We start from the raw sequence: 13,489 nt of genomic DNA on the forward strand, positions 1-13,489 counted from the left end.
CAATCCTGTCCTCACAGGAGAACACATCAATCCTGCTACAATTGCCATGGAGAACACATCAATCCAGGCCTCATAGGAGAACACATCAATCCTGCTACAATTGCCATGGAGAACACATCAATCCAGGCCTCACAGGAGAACACATCAATCCTACTACAATCGCCATGGAGAACACATCAATCCAGGCTGCCATGGAGAACACATCAATCCAGGCCTCACAGGAGAACTAATCATCCTGCTACACAGGAGAACGAATCATCCTATTCCACAAGAGAGCGAATCATCTTGTCCCACAAGAGAGCGAATCATATTGTTCCAGTGTGCACCACTAGGGGAGGGTGAGTCGCCCTATGGTCATATGTTGCTCCAGTAGGAACCGCAAGCCCTCAGAGCTCCCAGAGCTCAATTTATGCAACATGCAGGACCCTTGGAGAAGGGTTTCTTTCCGACTCCAAGTCGTTTGGGAAAATCACAGATTAGATCTTTCCTCGGGGCTTTGACAAGGTGTATCAACCTGTACATAATCTTAATGCGATGGAGCATCCTTGCTCATCAAATTACCATATCCCAGATGATGTCTATCTGCTGGAGAAATCGACGAATATGGGATTCCTCAATAATCGAATCCCACCTCTGGTTGTTATAGAGAATCACAGTGGTATCCAATGTAAATCCAAACAACTCACTGAATCTATAGCCTTTAGTATTTTCACCATAGTCCACGAAAATTCCCTTCTTTCCAGATGCTCCCAATTTATTTCTTTTCTCTTTCGGCACATGAAAGTATACAGGGCTTCCAAAAATTTTAAAATGAGAAACATCAGGTTTCTTACCAGTGAATTTTTCTTCAGGAGTCTTGGAACCCAATGCTTGATGAGGGCATCGATTTTGTACATATACGGCAGTGTTTGCAGCTTCAGCCCATAGAAACTTAGGAAGACTTTGATCATGTAGCATGGCCCGGATAGCTTCCATAATTGTGCGGTTCTTCCTTTCTGCCACACCATTTTGTTCAGGAGTATATGGTGTAGTAGTCTCCCTCTTGATGCCAGCCTCAGATATGCCTGAGTGAACCAACTGTAATACATCGGAGGTCTTGCTTTGGCTTGAGGGGAACGGTCCCCTTTTGAGCTTTCCTTCGACACATCCCGGACATACACCTTCTTTCTCTACTTGGAATTCGGGCATCCCTGTCACCATTTGTTTTACACCAAGTAGAGCTTTGTAATGAAGGTGGGCAAACCTCTGATGCTAAAGTTCGGACTGAAGAGTTGTGTCACAAGACATGACACCTAGCAGACTTCCATCGACCTGATATGATGAATCAACACTAAACCCAAGAGTAAAGGAATTTCCATATACATACCTTGCCATTGCTGAAGGTTACCTTATAGCCTTTGTCTTCCATTGCCGAGATGGATACCAGGTTCTTTTTGAGATCAGGTACATATAATACATTTTGTAAGTGAATCGTATTACCTTGATTCAATTTAAGAGAAACATTGCCTACGCCTTTCACTTGGTATTTCATGTCATCTCCAAGGACAATTTCCAGGTTAGTTTCTTTCTCTACCAGATTATAGAGTACTTCTTTGTAACCAGTGAAGTGTCTTGAGGCACCACTATCAATGAACCAAATTCCCATTGAGTCCGAAGAAGCGGAGCTAGATAGAGCAGCTGGTAGACAATATTTAGCCTGCTTATCGTCAACAGTGTTAGATTCATACCTGGAATTTCTAGCCTTCTTGAATGGTTGCCCTCTTCCTTGATTTCCCTCATTCCTTTTTCCTTTGGTGTTGAATTTTCCATTCCTTCGATTACCATGAGAGGGATTTTGATCATCGTCCCGGTGTGAGTCCTTTCTATCAGGGCACTCCCTTGCATAGTGACCTGCTTTATCGAAGATGTAACATCATCCTTTTCTTCCACCCTTAGGTCCAACCTTTCCTTTTGATTTAGACCCAGAATTATTTCTTTTCTTAGCATGAGAAGAAAAAGCAGTAGGAGGACCTTTAGGCAAGGGCATTTCCTGCTCTTCTACCGTTGTTTGTTCTTGAATGCATCTAGCCATTAATTCCTCGAAACTAGGAATTACATTATTGTTCAGAAGAGTAGTCCAGTCTGTCGTAGATTTCCTTGGAGGTGTCTAGATCAGAGATGTAGGCCACCAAGCGCTTGTCGATAGAGTCCCGGATGATCTTCTGTGTTTTGACTTCTTCATTTTTCCATTTGTTCCAAGCAGCAGCAGATGCATTTGATGAAGGCTCAACAATATTGCCTCTTACATGGTCCAGCACTCCTTGATCTTCAAGGGTTAGATCGATAGACATCTTCCATCCGTGATAGTCAGCTTTCTCACGGAGCTTGTCTTCAGCAGGAAAGAGTGTTGAGGACCCCATAGTTCTTTTAGGGTAGCCTTGCCAATATTCTCTTCGATGATTGCTCTTGCTCTTGCTTGGGTTTTGTCTTCACCTCAGCTCTGATACCATGTTAAGTTATGGTATGTTCTATGCTTATAGCAGTTTACTTCTTTTTCTTATTATATTCCACCGATTAGCAATCACATGTACATAAAGTAAAGTGCAGATAGAACATTAAACGATCGACAGAAAACAAGCCAAGACAAGAGACACAAGATGTGGTAGCTAGCCAGGGACAAACCCCACAATGTGTGGGGAAACCCTTTGATCAAATCTTCTTTTATCTTCAATAATTCAGCAGAGAGAAATAGTACAATAAATCTGATTCATATCAGCAGTAGCAAACCATAGATTAGCAGCATCAGCATTAGCGGCTTCATTATCAAACTAGGGCAGACGATATCTCACAAACCGACCGTCGGATTGACTTCATTCCACCACCAAAAGTTTCGGCTTCCAGAGGAGGTTCAGATGAACCTACAGTGCAGTTCAGATGAGGAGATCTTCTAGGCCATGCAAGTCAATCTTTACTTCTATAGTTGCAGCTTCAGTTTCAGCAGTTTCTGGCTTCAAACTAGGGCAGTCGATATCTTGCAAACCGTTCGTCGGATTGACTTCATTCCACCACCAAAAGTTGCGGCTTTCAAAGGAGGTTCAGATGAACCTACAACGCAGTTCCAAAGAGGAGATCTTCTAGGCCACGCAAGTAAATCTTTACTTCTGCAGTTGCAGCTTCAAATTCAACAGCTTCCAGCTTCACATGTGTGAGAGAGAGAGACCCATTTCAGCGGAATAGAGAAGAAACTCATATCTGTGCAGTAGAAAGAGAGAGATGTGATGAGATGAGTGAGTCTAAATGAGGAAAAGTCCTCTTATATTTATACACAAGGTTGGAGGGTGAATAGATGCGACTGTTGGGCTTCTGAGCCTACATGAGTTGTAGGTCGGCTTGATAATAATTCCATAATCAAAATAAATTCATATCCCCATGAATACTTATCTATATCAATCCTACACCTCTCGACGAGAGGAATCTAATAAAAATATTATCAGCCATGAATAAGATGACCCACATGAAGTTTTGCCCTGGTTGCCAATTTTAACACTTCTCGATTGGGTAGACCTCTTCCAAACCATAAATTCTCCTGACATCATCATCACTTCGATTGGGATTTATTAGCTCTTGGGAATTTCACATTCCTTTTGGGGGACGAGTTAAGATGTTATGGATGAATTTTGATGTTTGGACCTATCTCTCTTGTCTTGGAGCTTCATTATTGGCATAATATGATGATTGGATATACTCTTTTGTACATGTAAGTGACCTTTTCATGCTTATTCTTGCTATTTACTTTGTCACAAGAATGTTGCTGGGATATTCGCTATATAAGTTTGAAATTTACTTCTTTCCTATGCGAAATTGTGGAAATTTTGATCTTTTATAGTGTTGCATCATTACATGGGCCATGTATGAATGGGTGAATGTTCCTAGAGATTATTTTGTTTAAATACATCTTGACAAGTCATCAATTATTGCATATCGAAGTGTAAAGATCTCAAGTAGTTGTTCTCATGCTCTAATGCCATGCGAGTTGCTTGAAGGCCTTCTCGATTGGGTAGACCTCTTACAAACCATAAATTCTCCTGACTCCATCTCTCCCAAAAGATAAGGCACTGGTCTTTTCATTGGTGGTCACTTTAAACGCATATTTTCCTCACCTCTCCTTCTCTTTCTAGGCCTAGCCTCCATAGGTCATCTAGGGCATCACTTATCTCACGTTCCAGCCATCAAAAGTATTCAATTTCTTGCCTATTACTGTGCTAGGGTTTCCTCTAGAGGCCCTCTAAATTTCACAAAATTTCGATGGTGGGATCTCGAGATATTGCAAGCCCTAGCCCAAGGATTGTTTCTTGCCCTAGGTTTCCCTTGGCTAGTGACCTCATTTGGATCATTGTATTCTATTCTAAGAAGATTTGTCCATTGATCCTCTTCCCTTCCACAATTAGGTCAAGCCCCTCCTTGATTGATCAATTCCACTTCCTTGACCTAATTCTGGGTCCACTTGGTCCCGTGTGGTCCCACAACTTTACAACTCCAACTCTGCAAAAATCACATAAAGACCAAGTCTCCATAAGGATTTTTAGACCTAGGAATCACCTTTACGAGATACATTCCCCAACCCTAGCTTCAAGAATCCTCTTAGCCCTTCCTAGAGAACCTATCACCTTGCTTTCCAAGCAAGAAAGCCATACATTTGAGTTTCTTTTACATTTGAGTGATTCCTCTTATACTGGGTCTCCTCCCATAAGTTCGTAAAGAGCAGGCAACCTTAGATGAGCTGACATTGAGCTATCGCTCCATTGTTGCCCTTAACCTAGTAGTTCCTCTATAGGATCCACTCCTAGGACCCCTACTAGTTTGAGCGGTAACATTTTTGGTGCCGTTTCGAGGAAGGGAGCAGGTCTACCTCCTTAGTGAATTGCTGAGGAATTGATTCATAAACAACCTTTCAGTTATTCCTTTGGCAACTCCACAACATCCTTCTTAGAATGGAGAACACTAAAACCATGACATCTCATTGAAGAAAGGATGAAAAGCCCCACACTCCATTCTTTGACAAAAGGATCAATAAAAGGAAGCAAAGTCTTGCATTTTTCGCTCCTTTAAACCTTTGCAACATGATTGGGGTCCTTTTTGGTCTTCCTAAAGATTCGGATAGACCAAAATTCACCGGGAAGGAGGATCCCCAAGAGCATCTCTTAAATTTTGAATATCGAACATGTGATGCATCCTATAATGAATTCACCCGCATGACCTCCTTTGCCATGAATTTAGTAGGGGATCGCCAAGTATGGTATTTGTCATTACCCACATCCTCCATTTCTTCCTAGGGTGATTTTGTTGGTACATTTAAAGGGAGGTGGGTCCATGAAAATGATGTAGTCAAATTGTACAAAGGTCCCATGTCTAGCAAAAATGGTGATAATGAATCCATTGCTGAATTCAACCAAAGATTTAACATGATAATCCATTATATTCCCCAAGAGTTGACCCCCCCAAAGGAGGTGACCCTAGCTGCATACTTCAATGCTTTCACAGGGAAGTTGGCCTTCGATGTTAGAAACAAGAACCCTACTAATCTCCTCCAAGCTCAAGACATCACCTTTGACCTCGATCAAGCCATGAAGCAAGCCTCCATTAACATAGTGCAAGTTGATGATCCTGACATTCCCACAAGTGGAGGAGAGCCATCTCTTCATGAAAACAAGACTTTGCCTGAGACAAATAAGAAAAGATGGAAATGTTACAATGGAAAAGCCCCTAAGGTTGGCTTTGAACATGCATGACCCTTTCTATATTGCCTTAGGGATCAATGGCCACACCTTGAGAAATTGCATTTTAAATTAATGGAGCCCAAGGCTTGGACTCAAGATTTCTAGGGAGTGCACTAATAAACTGATCTTGAACTATGACGAGTTCAAGGTGCATGAGATAGTGGAAGGAGAAAAAGTTTTCTTTCATACATATCCCGAAAAGGAATTCACCATAAACATAGTCATAGTAGAGATGAATCCTACATGGGGAGTGATTGTGTCCAAGCAACTGGTTGAGGATCTAAACATGTCCATTAGCGAGGATAAGTCTACTATATACCTCCCTTTGAGCGAAAATTCTTATGCATCCATTCCTAGGCATGAATTTTCTGCCCCCATGATCGCTTCTTCACAAGACCACGATGAAAACCTAAAGGAAGAAAACATTGAGCTCAGGGAATGGAGGATTTTCAAGAACAAGCATGTTAGAGCTTTACCCCAACAAGGAATTTGGTTATGTATTTTGATGGGGCTTGTTCTAAAGCAGGGGTTGGGGTTGGTATTGTCATTCTCTCCCCATCTGAGGAATATTGGATGTTTGCCCTAAGACTCCAATTTGCATGTACCAACAACATGGTTGAATATGAAGCTCTATTATTAGGCCTTGAAGCTGCCCAAGCAAAGAAGATTCAACAACTACTAATCATAGGTGACTTTGACTTGGTTGTTTCGCAAATAAGAGGGACTTTCAACACCAAGCATCAAAGGCTCATACCATATAGGGAAAGGATTGTTCACATGATAAAGGGTTTCAAAGAAGTTTCCTTCCAGGTTGTTGACCGATGCCTAAACCGTGGCTGATACCCTAGCTGTGGCAGCATCTACCTCTTCTATAATTGACAATGATACATTAAAGCTAGGAAGATGTGTGGTCGATACCATCTATAGACCTTCGATTCCTGATTATGAAGACCATTGGCCTGTTTTTGAAGATGACAAAGACATAGATAACTTCCTTCAAAATCATGAAGAACCCCTCAAGAGAACAAAAGACATAATCAACGAGCAACACTTCGATAGGGATGATCATAGCATAATTGAACCCAATAGTCATGATTCACTTGACACAATGGACCTAAACATTGGATCCAAAACTTCTCAAATAATTAAGATTGGACAAGGTTTGTTTAGAGAAGGGATGGACTCGAAAAATTGCTAAGAGAATTCAAGGATGTGTTTGGTCTTACGATGATCTAAAAGGCTATAGCCTGAGATTATTCAACATACCATCCCTCTCAAAGGAGTGAAACCTTTTAAGCAAAAGTTAAGGCGAATGAACCCCAAACTTGCCCCCTTGGTTAAGGAAGAACTCCAGAAAATGGTTGATGCTGGAATTATTGCTCCTATATGACATTCATCCTGGATTTCCAACCCTGTGATCACTCGCAAAAAGATCGACAACATTAGAATGTGCATTGATTTTAGGGATCTCAACCAAGGGTGCCTAAAGGATAATTACCTATTGCCCAACATGGAAAATCTATTGCAAAGGATAGTCACAAATGATGTCATTTTTGGATACAATCAAGTCATTGTAAAAGAGGAAGATCGTTTGAAAACCGCCTTCACCACACCATGGGGAACTTACATGTACCTTAGGATGCCTTTTGGTTTACTCAATGCCGACTCTACTTTTCAAAGGGCCATGGACTTTGCTTTCAGGGACCTCATTGGGAAAATCATGGAGATATACCAAGATGATTTGACTGTTGCTTCCAAAGAAAGAAAAGACCATTGCAAACACTTGAGGAAGGTATTCGAGAAATGTAGACAATACAACATATCCCTCAATCCAAAAAAATCTGTCTTTGGTGTCGACAAAGGTAAATTGCTTGGGCATGTGGTCTCTAAAGACGGGATCAACATTGACCCTGAAAGAATCCAAGTAATCAAGGATATTCCTCCCCCAAAGGACCAAGGTGCCCTTAGGTCTTTCTTCGGCAAAATCAATTTCGTGAGAAGATTCATACCCAATTTTGCTGAGATCGTAAAACCCATGAATGACCTCTTAAAGAAAGGCACTCCTTACATATGGGACCATATGAAGAATAGTGCTTTTGAAGAAATTAAAGAAAGAATCGCCTTTGCCCCTGTCCTAGCCAACCCTGATTATACCAAGGATTTCATCATTTATTCATTCGCCTCTAAAGATACTATTGCTAGCATACTCATGCAAAAGGATGATGAAGGGAGAGAGAGACCCATAGCCTTCATGAGTAAACCACTTTGAGATGCTGAGACAAGATACACAATCATTGAAAAACAAGCTTATGCCCTTGTCAAGTCTCTCAAGTATTTTAGAGCATATGTGGGATACAACAAGATATATGCATATGTCCCCGTAAGAGATGTGTTATCACAAATTGATTGCCTTGGATCTAGAGGGAAGTGGGTAGCCAAAATCCAAGAATATGACCTTGATATCTGTCCCAAGAAAATCATCAAAGGTCAAGGCCTGGTTGAGATGTTGACTGAAAATAATAATGAAGCCATTAAAGAAGGGGAAGAAGAGCAGATATGTGCCACTTTTGTTGAACTTGAAGGTGATGATTGGTATAGGGACATCATTTACTACTTACGCAATCTGTCGTCCCCTCCTCACCTCACTGATCACAAAAGAAGAGCCCTGAGATTGAAAGCATCTAAGTTCTATTTGACCCAAGATGGCCTTGGTTGGATGAGCCCTGATGGAGTAATCCTTTGATGTGTTAGTAGGGAAGAATCTGAGAAACTAATGAAAGAATTCCATGCTGGGTTTTGTGGAGGACATTACGCCGTTAGAACCACTACTCACAAGATCCTGAGGGCTGGCTACTATTGGCCGACCATTTTCGCTGACACATTAAACTTTGTGAAAATATGCCAACCATGCCAATTGTTTGCTGGAAAACAACAACTCACTACCATGCCTTTAAGAAATGTTGTTGGGGTTTAGATTTTATTGGTGAATTCAAGGATAACTCGAGCCATGGGTACAGGTGGATTCTCACGGCTACTGACTATTTCACAAAATGGGTTGAGGCTATACCAACTAAGAAAGCAATTGATCAGGTAGTTATGGACTTCCTTGAGGACAAAATTATTACCAGGTTTGGTGTCCCCACCAAGATTGTTACTGACAATGCTAAGGCATTTGACTCCATGGCTTTAACATCCCTGTGTAATAAATATGGTATAATATTGTCGCATTCATCTAACTATTATCCTCAAGGAAATGGCCAAGTTGAGTCAAGCAATAAGAACCTCATAAAGATAATCAAATGAACTATTGGGGAGCATAAAAGGGATTGGGATAGCAAGATTAAGTATGCTCTATGGGCCGACCGAACAACTGTGAAGGCATCAACCGGGTTTAGTCCATTTCAATTAGTCTACGGTTCTGAGGCCAAATTACCTATCCAACTCTAGTTGCCCACCCTAGAATGCCTAAAAGATTTCCTTGACCAGCAAGATGCCATACAAGCTCGTATTGACCAAATTATTGAGGTCGATGAAAATAGAAGGAAAGCCCTTGATCAGCTTGGCCGCAGTCATGATAAAATGAAAGCTGCTTTTGATAAACACGTTCAAAATAAAGCCTTCAAACCTGATGACCTTGTGCTTTTGTGGGATAAGAGGAGGGAGAAGCCTGGCATGCATAAGAAATTGGATAACTTGTGGATAGGCCCATACAAGATAGTTGATATAGCAGGCATAAACTCTTACCATCTGGAGACTCTTGATGGGGAGTCCATTCCTCTTCCTGTGAATGGGCAACTCCTTAAAGAGTACTACCCTGAAGGCACTTGACATTGTATTATATGCATGTTAGAGTAGGATGCATTGCATGCTCATTTTTCTCTTTAGAACTAACATCATATGATATTTTCACGATAGATTAGACGCATTTAGATTAAATTTGCAGTTTACGTTCTTGTTGATTGTTTATGCCCTAATACTAAGCATGGGTGATCATAAGACACCACAAAAACATGCTGCCCCGTGTTAATATAACCAAGTTGGATTAGTGAAAATTGTAAAAAGTCGTATATATTTGTGCACATGTTGATTTACTGCTATATTTTGTTATGCTGCGCAAAGTAGTTTGTTGTGATACTTGGATTGGTAGCATCAGTGATTATAAGATTCTAACCTAGACTCCAGTATCGTGGAAAAACAAGTTACAACAACTAAGGCCAAACAGTCAGTTTCACTTCACCTTGTTAACTTATTTAAGTTATTTTGTATCAAAATCTTGGACCTTGCCCTATATATAGATCAGTTCAAAATGCTTATCACCAAGCTGTTATATGCAGTACCAAGTTGTTATGTACACATTTAACCTTGATATTTACTGTGCTGGTCAGGGTATTACAACCAAGATGCTATAGTGATGTTTTTTTTTTGAATAACAGAAACGGGTATTTTTGTATTAAAATAGGTCTGTGGCTGAACTGTCTAGCGGGATAATACAAAATTTACACAGCAGGTCTGACTTGAACACTTGAAGAATTATCAAGAAAACTAGACAACTGTCCACTTTTTTACTGTCGTTAGAGTTCTGAAACTACTATTAACTATTCAGCATGCATATAGTCTCAAAAACTGCCCTACCAGGAATACAACTTTACAGAACATTTCAACAACCAGAGATTAAAAGTGATTATGTCCACTAAGGGCTTCCATATTGCTAATCTTAGACAATTGCATAACGGGAAACTGCTTCTTTGCTTGAGCTGCACCCTGTTTGACTGTGTCTTCTTCCGTTGCCATCAGATGGTTCACACCAAATGAACCAACAGAAAGAACTGGAGGAACTGCAGACTTTATCTCGTCAATTGCTGTCTTTTCTCCATCTCCAGCTTCACGTCTCTGTCCTGAACTATTCCCATTTCCTCCACTTCTTCAAACTTCTCAGGATTATTATCCATGTAGATTTCAAACTGATTTTGCTGTTTGTTAATGAATTCTGCATGTAAATTTGAGCCAATTACCTGCCTTTTCATGTCTATGCCTCCAATGATTTTTTTTTTCTCTCCCAGTATTTTTTCCATGCTTCCCAGTTCCTCACATATAGATATATATATTCTTGAGTCTCACCAATATGCCTCTCACCCCGTTGGATACCCTTGTGTAGGTCTGCATTTTCACAGATTTTGCAGTGTCCAGAATGGCCATGGGAGCTAGCAGTTGTTTTAAATCCAAGTTGAGCTAACCAAGCGGCATCTAGTGCACACAGCAGACTCTGGACCTAGTCCAAAGCTTTAATCCACCAAGGTGCTCCAAATCTCTGAAACTGGAATATGAGATAAGGGTTGAATCTTACAGCAGAGAGCAAATTCCAGATTAATCTGAGCATTGAGCCACATGTGAATTGCCATCCCAGCCTAAGAGTCTTGATAAGAGAGACCGTGGGTGATATAAAGTTTGAAAGTACGTGGTGAGGGGGTTGCATTAGTGTTTCATTACACCTCTCCAATGTCACTCGTTATGTGTCTCTTGATAACAAAATCTTCATTCTTGTTAATATGCTTGATAATTGATTCATGTGAGATAACAAAGAGATGTTCCCCACCTTTTATTCTCACTATCCTGTCATGTAGATTGCAAGCTTCATTTGCTTGCTTGTCCACAATGGAGTTATGTTATCCGAGAACATGATAATAGCCTTCAATTTCAAAGCTTTCCACAAATTTTGAGCTCTGATAACAAGCATGCTTAACTGAGTGTCTCGGGGCTTTAATTGATAAAACATATGAGAATTATTACCATGGAATCCCCAATTAGCGAGATCTGATTCATACCTTTTTGCTTCAATATTATCATCCCTTGCAACAATGCCAGAACCTCTGCCTGATTACTGGTGGTCTTGCCTAAGCCCCAGGCATGCCTCAGTTTCTTGTTTTCCCTTGGGATAAATATTAAAAATGACCCCCTCTTGACTCGCTACACCTTTTTATAATTGTTGACCAAAGATAAAGAGAAGAATAAGTTTCGTTGGAAATTCAGGAGGTTGTGACTACGATATGATATGAAATATGACATTTATTTGATATGGATATAGTTCAGTTGGTACTGACTTTGTACTACTGTGAATGATTGCAGAGAAGTCTTTTCTGGATTTGATCCTGTCATTGTGGCAAACTTTGAAGAGAAGAAAATAAAATCTTTGAAGTCAAACAGCAACATGATGCTTTATGAGGGAAAACTTCGTGGCATCGTGGACAATGCTAAAAACATACTTAAGGTATGGTTAAGCTATCTAATGCATTCATCTGAGATATGCTGTCAAATGTATTTTTGGTTGTTCTCATGACTAACGTGCACACAGGTCACCGGGTGAAACATTCCTTCAAGTTATTATTTAGGTTTATTGATTAGTTTTTTTAATTATCTATGCAGGTTATAGAGGAGTTCGGATCATTTGATAACTATTGTTGGGGTTTTGTTAATCACAAGCCAATTGTCAACTTTTATAGAAATACCAGACAAGTTCCAGTGAAAAGTCCAAAGGCAGAGGTAATCAGCAAGGATCTGGTGAAAAGAGGTTTTCGTTTTGTGGGGCCTACAGTCATGTATTCATTCATGCAGGCAGTAGGGATGACAAATGACCATCTTGTAAACTGTTTTAGATATGAACAGTGCAATGTACTCACAGATAGACAGCAGGTAGGGCATTGCAAGAAAGATCATGCAGAGGATGCAAGTGAAAAGGATGTAGAAAGGCTGGTTGCAGCAATTGAAAATACAACTCTTTTCCAAGATTGTGACAGGGAGGCTTGATTCTCCTCACTGATGCACTTCTTCTCTGTGTTATGGTTTTTATTTCAAGTTTGCAAAAATAAAGCTCTCCATACTTTATTTTGATGACATTTCACAGAGTAGGGAAGAAAAGAAATATCCCAAAAAATGCAATGCAGCAGTCATGGAGGGAAACTTACGGAGTTGTAATGGGAAGATACTTTAGACATCTTGGAGTGCACACTGTTTTTCTTTCTTTTTTTGCGTATCTCGGCTGTTTATCTGAGCTGCAATACCTGCCACCAGACTCGTCTAAAATATACCTTGAAAGTCCTGAATGGCCGTGTTTGACTGTAGAAGACATTTGCACTCTGTAGAGAGGTGTGTGCCTTTGTATTGCACAGATGATCTAGTTCAATGGCTGCAGGCAATAGTATATTCTTATGAAGAGTTGTATAAAAGTGAAGCTGGTACACATTTTGTAGATAGACTTTCAAAATTAAAGTGGCCTTTTTTAAAACCATTCTTTACTATTACATTTTGATGTTCAATGTTGCTTGTCTTCAACTTACATTTCATTGGCTGAGATTGAATAGTTTGGACTGTACACTGCTATTGTTTTTAGAATATGCAGGCACTCTGATTACAACAGGATGAAAGTATACCAGCTGAAAAATTGTTTCAATGCAAGTACTTAGCATTCCATGCCAAGAAATGATTTCTTGGGCTTGAGAATATTATTTGGCTAATAATTTATATGGTCGCCCCACCTGTTTGATGACGCTGCATGTTTGAGATTTGTCCCTTTGGCACATATATGAAAGCCATATCATTTTATGGATCTGTATGGGTTTGGAGATTATAATGACCGGGTTATATTTTATCCAATGTTCCTGCGATGTCAAAAATAAGTGAAATTATTATATAAGCTGTATTCTTATGTGGCCCCTTCATGTCAACTCTGTGGTTTGCAA

General features: G+C 40.2%; 1 protein-coding gene across 1 annotated transcript in view; it reads left to right on the forward strand.

The window, feature by feature from the left end:
- Positions 1–13,038, forward strand: part of LOC149262800 (uncharacterized) — an 80,800-nt gene extending 67,762 nt beyond the window's left edge. Inside the window, exons 4-5 of the mRNA XM_089425239.1 lie at positions 11,880–12,021; positions 12,177–13,038. Coding sequence (XP_089281365.1) covers positions 11,880–12,021; positions 12,177–12,557 — 523 coding nt within the window. The 3' untranslated portion in view covers positions 12,558–13,038. The remainder of the gene's footprint in view (positions 1–11,879; positions 12,022–12,176) is intronic.
- The last annotated feature ends 451 nt before the right edge of the window (positions 13,039–13,489 follow it).

Source organism: Pinus tabuliformis, chromosome 6 (assembly GCF_031772625.1).
Source record: "Pinus tabuliformis cultivar Carrire ecotype Pingquan chromosome 6, CPIR1, whole genome shotgun sequence".
Classification (NCBI taxonomy): domain Eukaryota; kingdom Viridiplantae; phylum Streptophyta; class Pinopsida; order Pinales; family Pinaceae; genus Pinus; species Pinus tabuliformis.